Below are 20303 nucleotides of genomic sequence, written 5' to 3'. Positions count from 1 at the left end.
GCGGCTGCTCTCCGCCTCCAAGAAACCCACAAAACCCCACGCACGCGGCTCCTCCTCGGAAGAGAAGAGCTTTATGGCCCACAACGAGACTCTGCGTACGAGCCCTCTGCAAAGCACTCCAACGAGCACCGCGCTGCTTCACCCGTGGCAGCGAGAGACAAGGCATTTTTTGTTGCACTGTTAAATCAGGTCAATCAAGTCTTCTCGGGCCAGATAGATGCTGTCTGGCTCCTGTATTAGGAGTTATCAGAGTACTTTAAGTCCAAGCCACCTGAAATTTAACCCCATCGTTAACAGCAAATCCTACAATTACCATGGGATAACGTTGTTTGCTTTGTGCATTCAACAGCCTTTCCCTAGCTAATTTTACTATTTCCCATAGCATCATCATGAAAATCCTCCCACAGCCACAGAAGAAAGTTTGCTTAATTTACTTAACAGTCATGAGAAAAAACAGCAAGACCAAAGGCAAGCCTAAGATAGCAAGCTGCTTTTGAACCTGACGTTAGAACCTAAATACAGAATCCCTGCTCCTGTGCACCGGTCAGAAACAGCCCTCCATCAGCCTCTCCGGCCCAGGCTCCTGGTGACCTGCGAGTCAGGAGACACCCAAGCAGCGTTTTCCCTTCCCCAGACCCAGAGCAGCAGTGCAAAGGCTGCGCCCCGCCGATGTGAACTCGAGACCAACGTGAGTCTCCCGGAGCACTTGCACCCCATCGCTTCCCCGTCCTGCCCCAGAAGCAACATTTGCTGAGAGCTGCCTTGCAGAAGAAGCGGCGTTACCCTCCTTCCCACCCTGCCAGTGACGCCAAGCTAAGTGACAGTGCTTGGACTGTTCCTGCCCTTTAGTTTCTCACAAGCTAGGGAGCCATAATTAAATTTCTGCAATAAAGAGCATGGCAACGTCCATGTGGCTCTCAAAAGCTAACCTGAGCAGCAGCTCTGTTCACCACAGGACCCAGACTTGCTCTCTTCAGCACGACTGGGAAATGAGTATCCGTTCCCAGGGAATCATGAGTGCTGTAGAGCACAGGCGATATGACTGAGTTTTCAGAAGAATCACCCCTAGCTCAGTATTGCTGGCATTCACGTAACAGGACACTGAACAAGTACTTCGTACCACTGCTTTTGGACAAGTCTGCCAAACTTCAGTACTACTGGTGCCACCACACAGTCCCTTCCCCATCTCTGCTGCATCTTGCACCTTCAGGAGGTGAGTCACCTCCACACAGCTGTCTCAAGGCTTTGGTAAAAAAAGAGTTAAACAAAGGAAGTAATAGACTCTGCTTTGCCAGAAGACTCACAAGTTCACATCCTGCTTTTCAAAGAGTTGCTGATTCTTGGGGACATGCTTTTAAAATAAACTATTCTTGCTTCAGTAAGAAAAGCACCACCACCTTCACTTTGCAAAGGGCCTGCAAACATCTCACTGCAAAAGAGCAGGCTGCAGAGAGATTTCGATTCCTCCCAGCGTTTCCAGGGAGAGGCTGCCAAGATGGCTGGTCCAGCTCTCCACGTGTGCAGCTGCCGCCTTCTCCAAGCATCTGTTCACAGCCTACCCAGAACTTGCATTGGAATAAAGTAACTCAGAGCACAGCTTTTCAGGACATTTCTCAAGGATTCCCCTATTGCCCACCCAGCGCATCAGCAACAGGCTAACACAGGGCTGGAAGAAGCAGGAGTGTTTTGCTGCAAAATTCCCCAAGCGACTTTGGGCAGAAATCCCGCAGTGCTTTGGAGGGAAGCAAAGCCCCCCCTCATCAGCTCTAGCACGGTCCTCCGCAGCATCGCAGCACATCAGTGTTCAGTGTAGGGCAGCAACAGGGAGCAGTGCTTTACTCAGCCAGCTCTGCTCTCACTGAAAACAGGCAGCATGTGGCTCACCCCCTTTCCCAAAGGCTTTGCCAGCAGTTACCAGAGGGTTGCAGAGCAGTATGTTGCCTAAGTAAAAAGCAGCTTGTTTTCGAAAACCTGCTTTAATCCACAATGGAAAGATTTCAAGTGAACACAGGAGAAGAGGGGCTGCCAAGCTGTGAAGTCAGCAGTCACTTCTGGAAACAGCTGTTTGTCACAGCTCCCTTCGCTCCCCCTCCCACAGCTCAGCCCCAGCACAGAGCTGGGCCTGTCCTGCCCTCCCTTCACAGGGCGATGCCTCGGCTCCAGCCAGGGCCGGGATGAGTGCTGGGATTGATAGCCCCTACCCAGAACCCGAGGTTACTTATGGGAAAGACATGGGCACCTCAACGGAGCTGGGTTTTTCCACAAGGCTTTCTGGCTCCAGGCATGGATAAGCAAGTTTAGGAAAGTCAACATTTATTTATAGTCTGCCCCCTCAGTGAGATCAAAGCATGGGCTAAGAAAACCTGGCTGCAGAACCAGACTAAGTCCTTGCACCACCTCTCAGGGCAATGACTAGCAGCAGCACCGGCAGGAGGGAGCTGAACTGTGGTCCATGATAACTAAGGACAACATCTATAGACAGCCCGAGTCATACCAGATTGAGCTACAGAGCTAGTGGAACAGGAACACACATTCTCCTCCTAAGTCCAGGAGAGGCTTGGCACAGCCCACATGTACCGGGGGGCAGATGGGGCAGAAAGCCTTGGACTATGGTGAGGGAGCAGCATGCAAACACAGGGCAAGCTTGGAAGAAGTAGTGACCTGCAGAGAGAGAAACAGCGAGATTTCCCCTCATGCCCCCTAATTCCGTGTAGGCTTTAGCTACAAGTACTTCACATTGTGTATACAGGGGTATAATTGATTTAAACTGCTTGGCAGCAATGCGAATCAAGAAGTGACAAGGGCACCAAACACAGATTGGACTAGGCTTGCCTTTGCACTTCACAGCCCCCCAAACCATCTAGATTGCTTTGATGAGGGGGGGTCTCTCCATGAAGTCTGGGTGTACAGACAGCACTTGGAGTAAGTCATTCCCAGACACTTCAGGGAACAGATGCTCCACCCCAGAGAGGCTTCTCCAGCCCTTGCAGCCTCCCAACCATTAAATCATGACATTACTCAGGAGAGTTTTTCCATACATCTCATCCCCTCTCCTCCAGAGGGAATCAGGAAGCTTTTCCCCCAACCACCACCAGAGGTGGAACAAGAGTATTTGTATTCCCTTGCTCCTCTGTCTCTCCTCAAAGCCATGTGTGTTGGGGTCCTCCACCCCACAACAACATATGGGAAGGCCAGCTTTCATTTACACCGAGACAAAGAGCCATGTCTGTTCAGAGCACCGCGGTATGCAAAGCGTGCACACGGAGACAGAAAGACAGTTATTCTCATCCAGAAATTCAGCGCAAATAAAGCATCGGATAAACACCTGGACTCCATCCCAGCACCACAGTTGTTCCTCCTTCCCTTCCTGCCCCCCTTCCCCCCCCCAAAAAAAACTTGGAAGGATCACTCCATTAATGTAGTAGGCAGCTACCAGATGGAGTGGCGAGGAATGCCAAGAACAGATCACTGGCTTGTTGTGAAACTCGGAGCAGCTCTGCCTGCCACTTGCTAACTTTTTCCAAGCAAAAAGTTAGCCCCAGAGGTATTAAGCAGCTTGCTCTGAATGGAAAGGCAAGGATCAAGTTACTGTTGAGAAATCTGCTAGGGAGGTTTTTAGGGTTGTTACCAGGAATTAAAGTCTTTAGGGCTCCCGTTCAGAGACACCAGAGCCCAAGCACTACTCGGATGTCAATGCTAGGTAGACCTAGGCAAGGGCTGCTGCCGAGCTGCTCGCACCAACCCAGAATCAGAGGAATGCCAGGCCCGCGAGTCCGATCCCCCAGGACACGTTCAGCCCCAGCAGCAGCCAGTTGGGTGGGGCTTCCTCGCAAGGAAAGTTGATTGCTTGGAGAAATACCAAAGTCACAAGCACAGCAGATGGAGGGATAGAGACCCTTCTGACACACCTACGTAAGGTATTTTTGGCAGCCTTGCATATCAGTTAGCCCCTTTTTGAGGGGGGGAAAAGCCCCCCCATTAGCATAGGGAATGTGGAGAACAGCAGTGCAGCATTTTCCTTCTGTGCACAGTATTGGAATAGCAGGCTGCTGAGCCAGGACTACAGCAAAGGTGAGCAGGAAGGGCTCTGCCAACAGCATCACCTCCATCACGCAAGTTCAAACAGAGGATGTTGTGCTTTTAAGGCTAGGCCGCCAACACAAGCGCTGTCTTCTTGGTGGGGGAGGAGGCATTGCTGAGCAAGTAGGCCATTAACTTCCTGCCAGCTAGTCTGCAGCATTCAAGAAGTTAAAGAGAAGAAAAACCATACAGCTCTGTGGGGAGTGCAGATGGCAGACAGCCCCTCTGACTAGCCGTGCTCCAGCAGCAGGATCCCCGTGTGAGATGCACATGTGCGGGGAGAGCAGGGCTTTCTGGACTGAGATGCATCCAACAGGACAACTGCATCTGTATCAGCATCAATTCAGAAAAACCCACAGCTCCAAAACGAGGTCTGGCCTTGGGTTTCATCTAGGTAGCCCCTCTGGGGGGACATGAGCAGAACGATCTCGTAGCCCAGACAGGGCAGAGATCCTCTTCCCCTGTGACAGGGAGAGGGGACTCCTGCCCACTGCTGCCTGGATACTGCTCTCACTGTGCTCCAGCTCAGAGCTCCACACCCAGGCGTGTGCGAGCTGCTCTTTGCATTTTAAGTAGCAGTGCTGTCCAGTAATGCCTCTGAAGATGCCGATTCCCTAGACCAAATACACTGCTTTGAGCTCTCAGAGAGGATTTAAGGCACTAATTCATGATGCATGATGAGTGACTGTCTAAGCAAAGCATGAAGCTGCCAGTTGCCAGGGTACTCTAGAGCGAGAGAGGATCAAGGTAGCGAGGATCAATGCAGCACTGTTGCAAGCACCACCTTCACGTAAGGTTCCAAAGCAGCAGCCGCCCCGGTACCTTAAAGTCAGCGGAGGAACACTGAGGAAGAAAGTCTTGTCTACCACAGAGCAGAAGAGTCCCTGACATGGGGGGAAACCTAGCAGTCAGAGGGCAGAGTTAATCATCCACCTTCTTGGAAGGTTTCACACAGATTTATTGCTGGGTAATGTCAGATAGGGAGGAAGCCCAGCCCTCTTCCTACTGCTCCCTTGAAGAAAGGCTTCGGAATTTGGCAGAAGGCCAGGGCTCAAACAGAGGAGACCCTGTGTTAAGGCATGTTCAGAAAAGCAGCCTCTTCCCTGCCAGGATAAACGTTGCTTTTCCCACTCACTCTTCCCCCACCCCCCTTCCCCTTGGTGGCTAGAAGACGTTGCCCCTCAGCTCTAGTATCAGTAAGAGATGTTTGGAAAGGGTGGGCCCCTTCTGGGTAGCTCCGGGTTATCCTCATGTCAGCTACACTCACCTTGCCCAGCAGTTTCTTCCTTCCCAGGATATTCTGGGGGCACCACATGCCCCAGGTACAAGGACAGCAGCTGAGAAGGAACCAAGCCCGAGTTTCCTGGCTGTAGCCTCGCTTCACGCCCATGGTGGGCACTGCGGTTGCAGAGCCTCCCCCAGCAGGCCAGGGGTTTGCGGTTGCCGGAGACAGGCCTCATACGCCTGCAAATTGGAGGTCCTCTCCGTTCCTTTTCTTTTTGAAGGCGCAGCCATACAAAGTAGTAAGAACAAAGCATTTAATGGAGGTCTCAACACAGTTTGAACATCCAGGACTGCCTTGGGTAGAGTCAAGACAGACAGCTGCCTCTTCAGAGAGGCTTGGAGGCCACTGAAGGGTTAAGACAGCAAGCCTGCTTCAAAGGGAGCTCTTGAGCAGAGGGGGTTGAGAAACCGAGATGGGCTGAGGTTGCGCACACTCCTTGGAATTTCAGGAATTTCCCATTATTATCCCACTTCCCTTTCACCAGCATGGAGGGGAGACAGCACAAGAACAGAACTCCAGGCCCATCCTTATGGCCAGAGACAGCCCTAGGGGCACGTATGCCCCAACGCTCAGTGCTGGGAAGGCTCAAAGGCGGTATTAGGCTGCACCTGATCTAGAGAAGGAAGACAGCATTGCCTCAGGACACTAAGATGAGCCTGGGGGGCAGAGGGGGCTTATCTCCTGCAGCCCTTTGCAAGTTGCAGTTAGAGAGATGCCTTATCCTAACCTCTCCTCTAGCCACCTGACAAGACAACACACTTTATGAACATCTCCAAAACAGTTAAAATCCAGCCAGCATCTAGTCAGAGCCCCATGGTCAAGGTTTGGTGTAGACCTCTGCTTCCTGTCCACAGCTTAGGGTCAGCTCATCACAGGCAGCTACCCACAATCTTGCTGCTCATAACTAGCTTGTCTCCACCCAGAGAGAAGACAGATGAAGAATCATGCTGGGCTCCAATACACAGCCCTGCACTCATAACCCAGTCTTTTAGCTTTGCCAAAACAAAATCTCAAGCTCCCAGACCCCAAGCTGATCAGTCAGCCACAAAAGTAGTTTTAGAGACCTGGATAGCCTAAGTGCAAGTGCTGGAGAGCTGTCATTCTCTAGTCAGTGACTGCCTCAGGCTGCATGTTCCCCACCACCACACATACCTCTCTTATGCCATGAGAATTCCAGTTTTTACTTGGAAGCAGGAGTTCTAAAATAGTGCTGCTATCTAGATATCTAAGAGTTACTTCTTACGTCTCACTCCATTGCCATCCTGCACCGCAGATAAGATCCCATTACACAGCCAATACTAACAAGTCTCATCCCAAGTCATACAAGTTGCAGCTATCCTGGACACATCACAGTCCACTTCTGGTATCAGAAATATCTGAACTACAGAAAAGCTACAACAGTGGGAAATTCTGCTAGGACACTAGATGACTGAAATAGTCTTGCTACTTTTTCTTCTACTTCATCTTATCCATTAATAGAGTTAATATCCCTCTTACAAGGATGTTGTCAGGATTAATGTTTAAGAGTACTTGTGAAAGGAACATGCTGCACAAGCATTAAATACTATTTAAGTTCTTCAAAAGAAAATTAGATAAAGTATAAGAAACAGCTACAAAGATCTCCTACTCCAAAGTAGCTTTACAGACATTAAGAAACTTGTCAAGTGAGCACCGAGTTCTACTTACCTATGGTTCAGTAGGGACTAGCTTTCATGATACAATGGCAGAAACTAGAAAGCTATTGTCACTAACTTAGACAAATGAGCTAACTGGATTAGCTTTTAAGTTCCAAACTCCAGTGATCAATTGCAGATGAACTAAGGAGGACTTAATCTAAGACAAAGGCAGCATTGAAGATTTTTTTTTAAACACAAAGCTTCCTGTCTAAACAAACTCAGTGTTGCACATCACATTTAAGGTCTCCCAGAGTAACAAAATAACTTCAGAGTAGAGTACTTTGAATCATCATTATTCAGATCAAAGAGTCAATTGTCAGCAGAGATCTCCTACTGTTGTACAGTTAGGCATCCTTCTTGACAGCTGAAAAAAGTTATGAATGATGTATCTTCACTGGCCCCCACAAGCAGCTTGAAAGATCAGGGGAAGCTAACTGAGGTGTGATATAGCCAGCTGATCTCATCCTACCCAGCTCTGCCTCCATCTCTCCTGAGCAGATAACAGCGAAGAAAGTTCTTACATTTAAGCTGTACCTGAGATAGATGGATTTACCTTTGTAACACCCAGGACAAGTGCCACTAGATGAGCATTAATCAACCTGGCCATGACCCCAACACCTCAGCAGAGCTCAGGCTGTTAGATACCCACATTCCACACGCTCCCACTGCACTCCTTTCTGTGCAAGGGGCACTTCTCTGTTCCCAGCTAACTGTATCTGTTAGCACAGCACAAGCACCTTCTCATTTACTCCTCTTTAAGGGAACGCCAAAGTAAATTCACATAAATGCCCACTTGTATTTGTATTATCTACCTTGGGTCTGTCCAAGCTAGAACTCAGAACAGTGGCCATGACCTGGCATTTAAGCCTGGAAAACACACACTGTTGTGGTAGAGGCATTAATTGGCCTGTGCAAGGCCTTCAGCCAGAGCTTCACATGTGCTCCCAGGAAATACTGTAAAGCAAAGGGGAAAGATTGTTTCCACAGAGCAAGGTCAGGATTCTCCATGCTCCTAAGCGCCAGTTCTCACATCCTGAAATCTAAGAGAACTGCAAGAGGTGGGCCCAACAGCTGCTCCAGTATTTCATAGGCTCAAGCATCAAGTTACAGGTCTAACACATTCTCTGTCGTAACTAGAGCAGGTAGCAGAGACTTACGCATTGCAATACGGCTTCTTCTCGTAGCCCTTGTAGTTTTTCATGTTTAGGGTCATCTTGCAGGTCTCGCAGTGGAAACATGCTTTATGCCAGAACTGGAAACAGAGACAAGAGAAGCATTAACAGGAGTGCCTTGCAATTCTAATGGGACATGGCCTGTTTTGCACAACTCAAATTCAGTGCTTCCTACAGCATGCAGGAGTCAGTGATGAGATCCACAACATTTGCAAAACTTAGAGGACAGATACAATATTCTTACTAGTTTAGGACCTAAACAGTCTTGTCCCACTGGTGTGTAGCTTATCTGAACAGGGCAACAACATTTGTGACTTAGTATTAATCTTGTTTTCTCATCTGCAGATCATTATTCATTAACCTTCACCAGATACAGGATAGGGAAAGACTCCCTACTCAGAAAGAGGCACAACATAAAACCCTGAGACCAGGAGACCATCAGCAACTGAGTTAACAGCTGTGGTTTAAAGGCTTTAAAGTTACTGCTTTAGGGTTTGTTTTTCATTTTGCTGATGTTAGCCAAGAGATAGCCAGAAGAACAGGTCAGGTGAGGCTGCATAGAGACACCAAGCCAAGGAAACAGAGATGGAGAAGGATTCTCATGAGAAGCCCAGTCTCACATCATCAGCTAAAAGGTCTTCACAAGTTACTGCCCTTCTGCCTGCTGAGCTGGGTGGCTAAGGCCATCTCAAAACCCCATGATCCCAAAGAACACAGGATCACCCCCAAAACATCCCAGCTTCCCTCTCCCCACCATGAAGCTGTCAATAGCCATGACCAGTGCTACATCCTTAAAGAGGGCAGAGCTAGGGAGACAGCAATAAGCAAGATGAGCTGCTAGCTTGAAGTTGTGGCAATGGTAATTTTTACATCCTCTCCCAGAAGGTTCTTACAATAGCAGCCTCGGGTTTACCCCACACCCCAGCTGAGGTCTGCGGTCTGAACACAGCCTTACAGCAGCATGGCTGCTCTCTTTGCTAGTGAAGTACACTTAAATTCGAGACTAATAGATACCCCTTGAAATTCAGATCATGACCCAACATCATAGGTTGCAACATCTAATGAACTGTAAAGAACTGTTCTCCAACGTTCAGAGCTATTCTTAAAGCAAGCATTGCCACTGAGTATTTGAGCAAAGTGGCTTCCTTGGCTGGAAGAGGCCCTATGGGGAGCATTCAGAGCTGCTACTGCAGTTACACAGGCCTGCACAGCCCCTGGACTCCCTGCGGTCCAAGGCCAGTCACCGAGTGACCAGACCTTCTCACTTCCTCAGGCAGCGATGGCAAGAGACTTCCTGGGGGGTATGATGTGACCAGCCCAGGGACCAGACAGGGCACCACAGAGAGGAGGGAGCACAGGCAGGAACCAAGCTGGGGCATTGCAACAGGGAAAGCACAGCCTGAAGCAACATCTTTACTCACTTCAAGCAAGTTACTCCTGCCCTAGGACTCCCCTTTCCTCCCAGGGCCTCCCAGTTCAGCCAAATCCCCTCGTCCCTCTGGCAAGCCCCCCAGCACAGCCACACCTGCCAAGTATACAAGCCACCCATCGCTAGCTCTGCAAACCTACGGAGAGAGCAAGTTGAAAGCCACATCGACATCTCACAATACCCAAGCAGATTAGATTTAACAAGCATGCCATGTGACACACAAGACATTGATTCAGGCATAAGTTTAATATGCAGTCAGCAAACTCAGGGAGAACAGCTGGCAGTTGTTGCTATGATTTCCACCCTGCTGGAAGTCTTAAGCTCTTTTAAAAAAGCTATTTCTACCATTACAACTATGGTTCTGCGCTTTTCTGCGAGAGGGAGACTACCTTCGGCAGGAGCCAAGCCTGAGCCCCTGCGGTACCTGCCCACAGGTACCGCACCCCTGTGCGCAAACACTGCCGCGGCTTAACGAGGCTGTGACTCACCGAGCAGGACAACTGCCTGTTTCTGTTGCTCAGAGCAACACATTTGTTCTCTTCCTCTAGCTTTACCAGTTCCTCCAGAACTTTCTGCTCACAGCAAGTACAAGGGGGCTTCTCCACTGCATCAACATGCTGCTCTGTTTTCACACCCTAGTTCCTATGCAGCCATCGCAGGATCATTTCCCTCCTTCCCTGGCTCTCAGACTCTTTAAAGACAGATCAGCAGTGGAGCCTTTAGAGTTCTTAAGCATCTAAAGATCTGGAAAGTTAGAGCCTTTCAGTTGAGTTACTGCCACATTAGAGGTAATTAACAGATCTCTCTTCAACCTTGTCAGCTATTCACACTGCTGTAATAGCTGTGCATAAATACCAGAATACCACTATAAATACACGGAGACAAACTGAAAGGCAATATGACTTGAGCCTTTTCCTCTGAGGAATACCGAATCTCCCAGGAGCCAAGGAATAGCTGGCAAGGCCTGGTGCTGTCACCCAGCCAGTGACAGCTTTGACAACACGCATTAGCAGAAGAGCTGGACTCCGAGAGCCTTTACCCCCAGCCAGAGAACAATATATGAATATTCTTACCTCACATTGGATAAGGCATTTTGGCCCTTTGGCTCTTGCAAAGCTTTCTCAGCAGGCTGAGCACACACCTATGGCACGTGGAGGGGAGAACTACCTCTACCTTTAAACTTTGCTGCCTCTCAGCTTTGCCCATCTTACCACTGACAGCATTAACACTAGCTCCAAGGATCTAAATCATCATGAGATGAGGGAGGGCTGCAACATACAACTGACAGATGAACACAAGTTATGTAGGCTTCCAGCAACACTATAAATGCTCCAGAAAGAGGACAAATTCCACATAAGTTTTCACAAGTATATTAATGCCTGTCCTTTTCCCTTCCAAGTTTGAAGTGCTTTGAACATCTGGAGCAGATCTTAGGTACAACTGCATGGTGCAATTCATCCCGTGTCTCAGCAGGCCACACTTTTAATAGAGGCAAGCTGGCTGGAATCCAAACAGGCTGCTCTTCTAAAGATGTAGTTATTTAAGCAACTTTGCCACTTGCAGCAGCCTACACCTGGGCACACAGCTCACAGCCAGAGCACATACCAGTGTATCCATTTATAGCTTATTTATAGCTGCAAGACATCCTTCCACCAAAGGAAGCTATTGCTCCACACCTGTAAGCAAGTCTCAGGGAGTGAATATCACTTGAGACTCAAAGAATTAGGAGACAACACAACAAGGAGACACTACCCGGGCTGAAGACAAGTCCTTGATCAGGACTCATCTGCTGTAATAGCTAGTTTAACTTCTACTCATTGCTTTAGAAAGTCACCTGATATCAGCTGTACGTAGGTTTATAGTTTAGCAGTTGCAGCCACAACCACCAAACCACGCGACACTCGTTCCAGCTATGAGCAGCACAGGACATGTCACTTCCACAGCGGAAGTCAGCCACATCACACAGTATCTTATCGGGAGGGCTGAAAGGACTCCGTCAAGGAGGGACGGGGGAAGGGAACAGGCAACAGACGGATAACACCGACTTCCTGGAGTCCAAGCTGAACATTGGACTTTCACAAGGTGACAACACGAAAGTAGTCGGAGTTCCACTATTAAGAATCAGAATTTGGAGGCTGAGCTTTGCCCAGCTTTGAGCCTTCAGCAGTCTCACTTCTCTAGCCACGTACTGTATTTTTAAAGACTGATGAAGCACCAGCTTTTCCTCATTTGCTGTGCATCTCAGAAGAGAAACTTAGAGTGGACTTTCCCAAACTATCTACCAGGGCACTCGGGGCAGGGAGGGGGGAGGAACCTAACACATCAGGCTCTCAGCACATCAGCACAGCCACGGAAAGCTCAGTGGCACTGACTTGCACACCTTGCCTCTCAGCAGACCTTCACCATTGTCGCCTTTGGTTCAACTTAAGGCAAGCAGTGCCAGAACTGCCCTTTGGACTTCGCTCAGGGCAGAGTGCAAGTAGGTGAACACTCACTAGACAGTTCTAATAAAACTGTGCACATCCCCTGCTTTTACACAGAGTGGACAGGCTCATCCAGGCTCCATCACAACAGCCAGAGGCCCCAGGAAGGATTAATACAGGCCCCGCAGTAGGAACTTAGCTAGCACTGTATTACAGGGCTGACCGTGCAATGATTGTAGCAAGCTAGAGGTAAAAAGACTCCTCTGAAGCATGAAGTGACCACTGTAGTCTATCACTAGCCCCCAGGTAGCTAGAGTATGCAGTATCAGGATGCGTGTTAGTCATGCCTTCGTGGCAATGCACAACTGCCAGCTCAGAAGTAGCACAACACTAAGAAGCAGAGCACTCCCCCAGCCCTCCCAGCTATCTACAATTCAAATACCCTGAAGCTGCTTGAGGTCAACAAGAGCTCTAGAAGACAGAGCCACTTCACTGCTCTGGACAAACAGGATGGTTCCTGGGACACAGGGCTGATGGTTCAGCTTTAAGCAATTCCCAAGTTAAGAAAGAAACATCATCTGTTAAAAATGTGCACAATAGGGTCTGCTGAAACTCAGGAATGCTGCTGCTGCTGAGATCCATGCATTCTTCAAGTTACTTTTTTTAGCCCCTAAACTGGTCATCCCAGAGCCCTGGAAGAGGAGGGGGAGGAGACCAGCTCAGCTATCCAGGACAGTTTAGTTCCCAAAGGATTCCTTCTAAAACTATAAAGCACAGGCAGCCAGCTAGAGTACAGCACAGGATCAATACACTAGTGCTTTTTTCATCTCCAGGCCTGACCACCAGACACAAGACCTGAATTCCAGCACCAAAGGAGATGGGTTTAATTTATACTTTGTTTTTCTTGGGGAAAAGCTCTCAGAAGAGACACTTAAAGCACTTGCACACCATGTTAAGGCAGGCAGCACAAGAAACTATAAAGTTTAAGTTCTGGAACAGAGAAGTATCAATTGGAATTGAAGATTAAAAAAGCTCAGCTAATGTAAAACAGATGAGGTTCCCAGCTTCAAGAGGAAGCATTAACTGTTGCTTTCCATTTTGTCTCCTCAGACACCCAGCTGCATTTCTACAGAGCAGCGGCTACAGTTTCCTTTACCAATTGCCACAAAGCTCAGACGCTACGTTTTAATTATACATAAAGGGGAGTCCCTGACACTGCCTGCTACTGCTAAGGCAGGGGCTCCCACACGCCCGTCCCAAACTCTGGTACAAGCAGTGACAAAAAAGTTGCTCAGACCGAGGGTGCCGCTTCCAGACGGGCACCGCCAACCTGCGGCGTCGCACAAGCCGGGCTGGCAGGAAGCTGGGTCTCAGCCCCGTCCGGCTGCCCCAGAGAGCGGGACGGGGGTCCGGCCTCCGGGACAGCCCGAGTGGGCCCGACTGCAGCTGGGGAAGCGAGCAGGTCACCGGGGCTCAGCCCTCAGGTCGGGGGGGAGCCCCAGGGGAGGGCAGGCAGCAGGGCTGGTGCTGTGGGGCTGCCCCACAGGGGAAGAGCCCACACCACCCACAGGGGCAGCCCCACAGGGGACCCCACAGGGGCTCCAGACAGACCCAAGACCCCACACAGACCCCAAGGGGACCCTAAAGGGGTCCAAGGCCCCACAGAGATCCTGAAGGGACCCCAGACAGACCCCAACAGGACCCCAAGCCCCACATAGACCCCAGGGGACCCCACAGCAACTCTGAGGGGACCCTAAAGGGGCCCAAGGCCACACACAGACCCCAAGGGAACCCCACAGGGACCCTAGACAGACCTCACAGAGAGCGTGAAGGGGCCCCAGACAGACCCCGAGGGGACCCTAAGGGACCCCAGGCCCCACGCAGACCCCGAGGGAGCCCCACAACAACTCGAGGCAGCTCCCAGCCCCCACAGGGACCCCCTTAACGGCTTCCCGCCCCCAAAATCCCCCCCCTCCCGAGGGGCAGGACCCCAGGACGGAGGGGCAGGGCTCACCTTGTCGAGGCAGTTCACCTTCTCGGTGGGGTAGACGATCTTGCCGCAGCGGGCGCAGTTGGGGTTCATGGCTGCGCTGCCTCCCGCCGGCGGCCGCCGCGTCTTCTGGCCGCCGCCTGCGCCGCGGCGCCCCTAAATAGGCGCGGGGAGGGCGGGGGCGGGGCGGGAGCGCGCGCGCGCGCTGCCTGCCGGGGGCGCGCGCCCACCCACGCGCAGCTCCCCCCCCCCCGCCCCGCCCCGCCTGCGCGCTCGGCCGCGCACGCGCAACTCCACCCCCGCCCCGCGTGGGCACCCGCGCGCACGCGCTGCCTGCTTGCACGGCTCCGCGTGGGCACCCTCGCCCGGCTCGTCCCGTCCCCCGCCTCCCCCGCGCATCGGCTCCGCCCGCAGCCCCTGCCGCCGGGCGCCGCCGCCCCACGCGCCGCCGCGATCACGCGTGGGGCCGCGGGAGCGCCGCGGTAAGGGCGCGCCGGGCGGCTCGGCGGCCAAGCGGGGGTATAGCTCAGTGGTAGAGCATTTGACTGCAGATCAAGAGGTCCCTGGTTCAAATCCGGGTGCCCCCTCGCAAAGTGAGATTTTTCTTTTTTCTCTCTTTTTTTTTTTCTTTTTTTGCCCTTTCCGCCCTCATTTCGAGCCCCGCGTGGGATTTAACCCCTCGTTTGCAGCAGCGCATCCAGCGAGCGACGTGGCCTAAAATCCCGCAGCGCGTGGCGAGCTGGGGACAGCTCCAGCGGCGGCAGGGCCCCGGCGCTCGCAGGCTGCCGAGGGAGCTGCTGCCTTTCGGGAGCCCCGGCGGCAGCGGCTCTGTGCCTCCCCGCTCCAGACCGCCTCGAGGTGCGAAGCGTGGGGAGGCGCGTGGGGAGGCAGCACGCCCCGTCGGACGAGGCTGCAGGCGGCTCCGCGTCCCCCTTATCCGCTCCAGGATGCAGCTTCAAACGGCCTCCCTTGGCTTCAAAAGCAGCTCATCCGATCCTCTCGCAGAGGCACCCGCTCCTTCCCCCTGCTCACCTCGCACGACCCCCCCGCGACAGCCTCCCACCCCGTCCTGACCCGGCTCGGCCCAAACTAAGCCAGGCGGTTCTGTTTACCTGGCTTGCTGGGGTGACGCCGGGGTGGTTTTCCTTCCTCCGCGCCGCAGGAGCTGCCGGGTGGCGGGGGCCGCTCGCCAGCCCAGCGTCGTGCCGGGGGACACTCCATGCTCGTGGGCCCGCTGCGGCCGTGCCCCCCGCGCATGCCTGAGCCGCTGCTCCCGCGGGGCTGGTGCTCCCGGGGCCCCTGCTCCTGCCTGGAGCCACCGGAGCCGCCGGGAACGGCGCATCCCCGTCCGCCCCGGCCCTGCCGTGCAGCCCGAGCGGCTCCCGCGCACGGGGCCTGCTGGAAACGACCCCTCCGTCATGACCTTCGCGGGAAGAGCAAGTCCCCGCCGCAGTGCGGCCTGCGATGTTCCCCCGGTAATTCCGCTGCGGCGACGGACGGGAGCAGCCGTCCCCTTTCGGAATCCCCTCGCAGAGAAGATGCGTCCGCCGAAACCGCCCCGCAACACGCCGAGCTGCTTGTGCCCGACGGTGCTGCAGGACTTGTCTCTCGTTAGCTGCAAACCGCGTGTTCACTGCTGGCGGTTGGTTTTGTAGCCATGAAACAACAGGATATCTCTCTGCTTACTGAAGCTATTATTTTAAACATGTATTTCCAATTATTTGCTTCCAAGCTGTTGAGTTAGTGCCTTTGCGCTGCGCAGAGCGCTCAGAGCAGGGGGTGGGTGAACTATGACAGCCAGCATCACTCGTGCTTTCCTCTCAAAATTAGACGCAGACAATTCCCAAGTTAATCAAAAATCATTTACTGCCACCAGGCAAAACAATTTGTTCATGCTGTGGATAAATTACAGCGGGATTTGCAAAAGCACTTAGGGCTGAAAATTAACGTGGAGGCAAAAAAGATCGATGAGGGTAATTCTTTCTGATAACATAGAAAAATTCATTTCTTGACTTACTGTCGAGAGTGCGGCCCGAATTGTGCCGTTCTCGGCAGCTTTTCCAAGCAGGAGCCGTGAAACGTTCCCATAAATCAGCCGCCTGCAAATGTTTTTCGACAGCTTGTAAAATAACTGTTTGTGGCTCTCGGTCCTGCTGCTCTGGTCAGGCTCCCAGTGCTCGAGCCTCCGCGTCCGGCTCCTCGAGGGCCTGGGCTTTGCGGGGCCACGGCAGCGGCAGCGAGCCCGGGGAGGCGATGTGGGGCGGCCCTGGCTGCCCCTCAACCACGCTGGCACAGCGGTGCAAACCGAGGGGCAGAGGGACGAGCTGGGAACCTCCACCCGGCCTGCGGGAGCCGGCGGGGACCTCGGCGGCCGTCACCGGGCATCGCTCCCGCGCACTGCGAATGTTCCTGATGCGATGGACACATGGATGCGGCCAAGGGCAGCACGTGCTGCGGCGGTGAAACCGGGGCTTCCCTCCCTGGGATAACCGCAGGAAAAGGGCCCTTTGGGGTGGTTTTGGTCGGGCTGCTCTGCTCTTCCCTCTGCTGGGCTCAGCTCTGCTTCCGCCCTGCTTCCACCCAAGGCAGCGCGAGGAGGACCCGCAGGCGGGCGGGGGTATAGCTCAGTGGCAGAGCATTTGACTGCAGATCAAGAGGTCCCCGGTTCAAATCCGGGTGCCCCCTCTTTTCCTCCCTCCGCTTTTTTTCATTTTCTCCTTTCTCTTTTTCATCCTTCCACGAAAAATAATCCCCCCCCCCCGGGGCAAAGTGTTTCCTGCACCAAACCCTCCCAGCGCCGCGGCGTCCCGGTGCCCCCGGGCAGGGCTCCCGCAGCCGCGGCGGCCGGCGGCGGGGCTGCTCGGGGGGGGTCGATCGTCCCGGGGGGGGGTCTCGGGCTGCCCCGCGCGCGGGGAGGGGGCGCCCCGCCGCCGCTGCCCCGGGGGAGCCACGTGACGCTTCCTCCCCCCCACCGCGCCCTCGTCACGTGACGGCCGCCAGGCTCCGGGGGCGGGGCTGCGCGGCGGCCTCATTTCCCGGCGTGCCGCGCGCGCAGCCCTCTCTTCCGGCGCCAAGATGTCCAAGCGGGGTGAGACGGGCGCGGGGGAGGGAGGGGGGCGCCGCGTATCCGGGCCCATCCGCCGCCCCGCGGGCCGCGGCGCCCCGGGAGCGGGTGGGGGCTGGCGCGGGGGGCGCCGCGGGGGAGCGGAGGCCCTGCGGGAAGCGGGGGCCCTGCGGGAAGCGGGCCGCGGGAGCCCGGCCCTGCGGCGGGGGTCGGTCTGCGGCCCCCGGGGCTCGGGCGCGGAGCTGAGCGGTGGTGGAGGAGCCTCGCTGGGGCAGTGCGGCCCGGCAGCCGCGCTCTGGGGCTCTCCCCGCGCGGATGAGGCAAGGGTGGGTTTCTGCTCAACGCAAATGCGCTTGTGAGGCCCGTAGTTATAGTGTGGCATTTTGGGGCACGGTCAGAGTAACCGGTTCCTCTGTCCAAGGAAGGCGGGGCTGGGGCTGGGCGCAGCTCTGTAGCGGTGGGATACTTGGGTGCTGGGAATTTTCCAACAGATGGTTTCAAGGGCGAGGTCCTGGCTGCTTATGTTGTGTCAGGAGAACGTTTCTGCTCCCTAGTCATGGCCGTGCTGTTCTTTTTATAATCTGCAGGACGTGGTGGTTCGTCTGGTGCGAAGTTCCGCATCTCCCTTGGTCTCCCTGTGGGAGCTGTGATCAACTGTGCAGATAACACAGGTGAGTCTGGCTGTTATGCTTCTGTAATTGATCTTGTTTCTGCCTCTGGCAGGCTTTTTCTGGGGGGTTGAGTTTGAGGAAGGAACCCAGTGGCTCAAGACCTCTGCCTGGAAGGGGGATGCAAATTGTTAATATAGAGAGCAATCAGCTGTTGAAAAAATTCATGGGTTCTCAAGTGTGTTAAGTCTTGGAGCAGTTTAACACAGTGGTGATGCTAAAAACAGTTTTCCTTCTGAAAAGCACTTGCTGAGTCTGTGTTTGTGGCTCAGTGAGATGTCGTGGGAGGGTAGAGCAATAGTATCGCTTTTGGGTGAAGTGGCAGCCTGTGCTGTTAGCTTCAATCAGTGGTCTGACAAAAAAGTCCCTGTAGGGAAGGCTGCTTTGGGGACAGATGGGCTAATGCAGATGACTCTCCCTGCAGGTGCCAAGAATCTCTACATCATCTCTGTGAAGGGGATCAAGGGGCGCCTGAACAGGCTGCCGGCTGCTGGCGTGGGTGACATGGTCATGGCGACTGTCAAGAAGGGGAAGCCTGAGCTGAGGAAGAAGGGTGAGTTTGGAGAGGAGCTGCGAGTCCTGCTGTGCCCCTGCAGGGCTTCTCAAACTGAGCAGCCCTGAGCAGAGGGACAGCTACTGCGTGGCATCTTCCCAGGTGCCAGAGTGCGCTGCTCAGTCCATGTCTGCTGCGGAGGGTCACTTGCCCAGACTTCCTCAAGTTGCTCATTGCGGAGGGGGGCAGGATGAATCCAAGTGCTGCTTGGATAAAGCTCTGCTTGTTGTGATGACTGTCGCATGCGTAGGTTGGTATAACCCAGCTAGATCTTGCTGGTTTATAATGACAGCCTGTGCCTCAGCATTACAACTTATGCCCAACACAAAAAATAGAGGGACATGATGGCATCATTAGGCTTCTCTCTGCTGCTGGGAGTCTACGGGTGCTGCAGTGCCCTTCCTTTGTGGGACGGAAAGGCGGATCTCCCATCTAAGGGGAGCGGGAGTCCTCCCTAACTGACCGAGTGGGCACCTCATCCCTGGAGCGTTAGTTCCGCCCTTCTGAAAAGCACTTGTTGGGTCTGTGTTCAGTGGCCCAGTGAGCTGTCGTGGAAGGGCACAGCAAAGGCATCGCTTTTGGGTGAAGTAGCAGCCTGTGCTGTTTATTTCAATCAGTGGTGTGACATTGTGCCTGGGCAAGCAAGCCTTGCTGCTGCTCGGGAGGGGACAAGGGAGGGTTCTTGCTGAATATTGCCTGTGAGTTGGTGTTATGTTTAGAAACGTAAGTGGGAAGCTGGAAAAACACCGAATCGCCCAAGTGTAGAGGTAGCTGAAGTGTTACACCTTCAGGTTGTGTACTGTCCACAAACTACAGCTTTCCTTAAACCCAGCTAACGCACTGCACACTACTGAACATGAGACATGATTACAGTTGCCACTTTTATAAGAGAACAGCGTGAGGAAAAATAAAAAGATGCACTGCATTTGTACTTGGCCCTAGGCTGAGTTGTCTTTAAATGAACCTGGAGCTTTTCTTTACAGTATAGCCAAACAGCTGGCAGAGGAGCCTGCTTTTAGACCATCAGTCCTGCTCTGTCAGCATGATCTGAGGCTCATTTAGATGTCAGCTGCGTTTCCAGGTATTACCAAGAAAACTTGATAGATTCTGTAGTGTGAATACTTAAAAGCCAAAGAGATGGTGATTTGTCTGTCAGGCCTGCTAAATATCCAGCCTGTTTTGGAACTGTAAATCCAATGTGCTCACTAATGAGGCACTGCAAATATGATATGCAGAAAAACGTGTATTGAGCTGAGAGGCTACAGCAGAACATTTCCTCTGGGGCATCTGTTGTTGGACTGTGCTTAAAAGGATGGCTGAGATACTGAGCTGCTTCTTTCTCTTCATAGTGCACCCAGCAGTGGTAATTCGGCAGCGAAAATCGTACAGGAGAAAAGATGGTGTGTTCCTCTATTTTGAAGACAATGCAGGAGTGATAGTAAATAATAAAGGTGAAATGAAAGGTATGGACAAGAATCCTGTTGCACTGGGCAAAGGTGGAATGAGTGGGATGGTGTGTTGAGAGCTCCACGCTCCTGTGTGGAAGGACCCAGCTTCTTAGATTCTGGAGCACCATCAGGCTGAACTAGTGCTTGTACAAAAATATCGCTTTATACTATTGCTGCATCTGCTCAGCCTCCTAATATGTTCTCTCCTTTTTCTCTTTTCCAGGTTCTGCAATCACAGGCCCTGTGGCTAAGGAGTGTGCAGATCTGTGGCCCAGGATAGCCTCCAATGCAGGAAGCATTGCATAAACATGTTCTACTTTGTAGAGATAAAATAAAAATGCTTATATCAAATAAGTAGCGTCTGTCTTGCCATTTTTAAGCTTAAGGCATCCTCCTTTCCAAGCAGGACTGAATGTTACAATGAGGGAGTTATTTCAGTTCTGGGAAACTGTTCTTTCTACAGAACTTCGTGTGTGGGTGTGTAATTCAGTAGGAAATGGGGTTTGGAGTGATCA

At 52.8% G+C, this 20303-nt stretch overlaps 2 protein-coding genes and 4 non-coding genes across 6 annotated transcripts in view; 5 read left to right on the top strand and 1 right to left on the bottom strand.

Moving 5' to 3' along the window:
- The window catches only part of LASP1 (LIM and SH3 protein 1), a 39818-nt gene extending 25586 nt beyond the window's left edge, over positions 1–14232 (bottom strand). The window contains exons 1-2 of the mRNA XM_026114730.2: positions 14080–14232; positions 8199–8293 (exon numbers count right to left, since the gene is read on the bottom strand). Coding sequence (XP_025970515.1) covers positions 8199–8293; positions 14080–14148 — 164 coding nt within the window. The 5' untranslated portion in view covers positions 14149–14232. The remainder of the gene's footprint in view (positions 1–8198; positions 8294–14079) is intronic.
- Positions 14233–14570: 338 nt separating this feature from the next.
- On the top strand, positions 14571–14642 carry TRNAC-GCA (transfer RNA cysteine (anticodon GCA)). The gene has a single exon. It is a non-coding gene; the product is annotated as a tRNA-Cys (tRNA).
- Positions 14643–16668: 2026 nt separating this feature from the next.
- TRNAC-GCA (transfer RNA cysteine (anticodon GCA)) lies at positions 16669–16740 on the top strand. Its single transcript has one exon. It is a non-coding gene; the product is annotated as a tRNA-Cys (tRNA).
- A 285-nt stretch (positions 16741–17025) lies between these two features.
- RPL23 (ribosomal protein L23) lies at positions 17026–20142 on the top strand. The gene is made up of 5 exons (XM_026114724.2): positions 17026–17143; positions 17707–17790; positions 18212–18340; positions 19690–19803; positions 20012–20142. The coding sequence occupies exons 1-5, from the start codon at positions 17131–17133 to the stop codon at positions 20092–20094; spliced, it is 423 nt and encodes a 140-aa protein (XP_025970509.1). The 5' UTR covers positions 17026–17130; the 3' UTR covers positions 20095–20142.
- On the top strand, positions 18018–18148 carry LOC112991907 (small nucleolar RNA SNORA21). The gene has a single exon (XR_003261373.2). It is a non-coding gene; the product is annotated as a small nucleolar RNA SNORA21 (small nucleolar RNA).
- LOC112991906 (small nucleolar RNA SNORA21) lies at positions 18838–18970 on the top strand. Its single transcript, XR_003261372.2, has one exon. It is a non-coding gene; the product is annotated as a small nucleolar RNA SNORA21 (small nucleolar RNA).
- Positions 20143–20303: the final 161 nt, after the last annotated feature.

Source organism: Dromaius novaehollandiae, chromosome 22 (assembly GCF_036370855.1).
Source record: "Dromaius novaehollandiae isolate bDroNov1 chromosome 22, bDroNov1.hap1, whole genome shotgun sequence".
Classification (NCBI taxonomy): domain Eukaryota; kingdom Metazoa; phylum Chordata; class Aves; order Casuariiformes; family Dromaiidae; genus Dromaius; species Dromaius novaehollandiae.
This window is presented reverse-complemented; position numbering and strand designations above follow the sequence as displayed.

Excerpts from the sequence above, each read along its gene's own strand:
- RPL23 (XM_026114724.2), top strand. Across the intron at positions 17,791-18,211 it reads CAACTGTGCAGATAACACAG|GTGCCAAGAATCTCTACATC; the intron begins GTGAGTCTGGCT and ends CTCTCCCTGCAG. Across the intron at positions 19,804-20,011 it reads TAATAAAGGTGAAATGAAAG|GTTCTGCAATCACAGGCCCT; the intron begins GTATGGACAAGA and ends TCTCTTTTCCAG.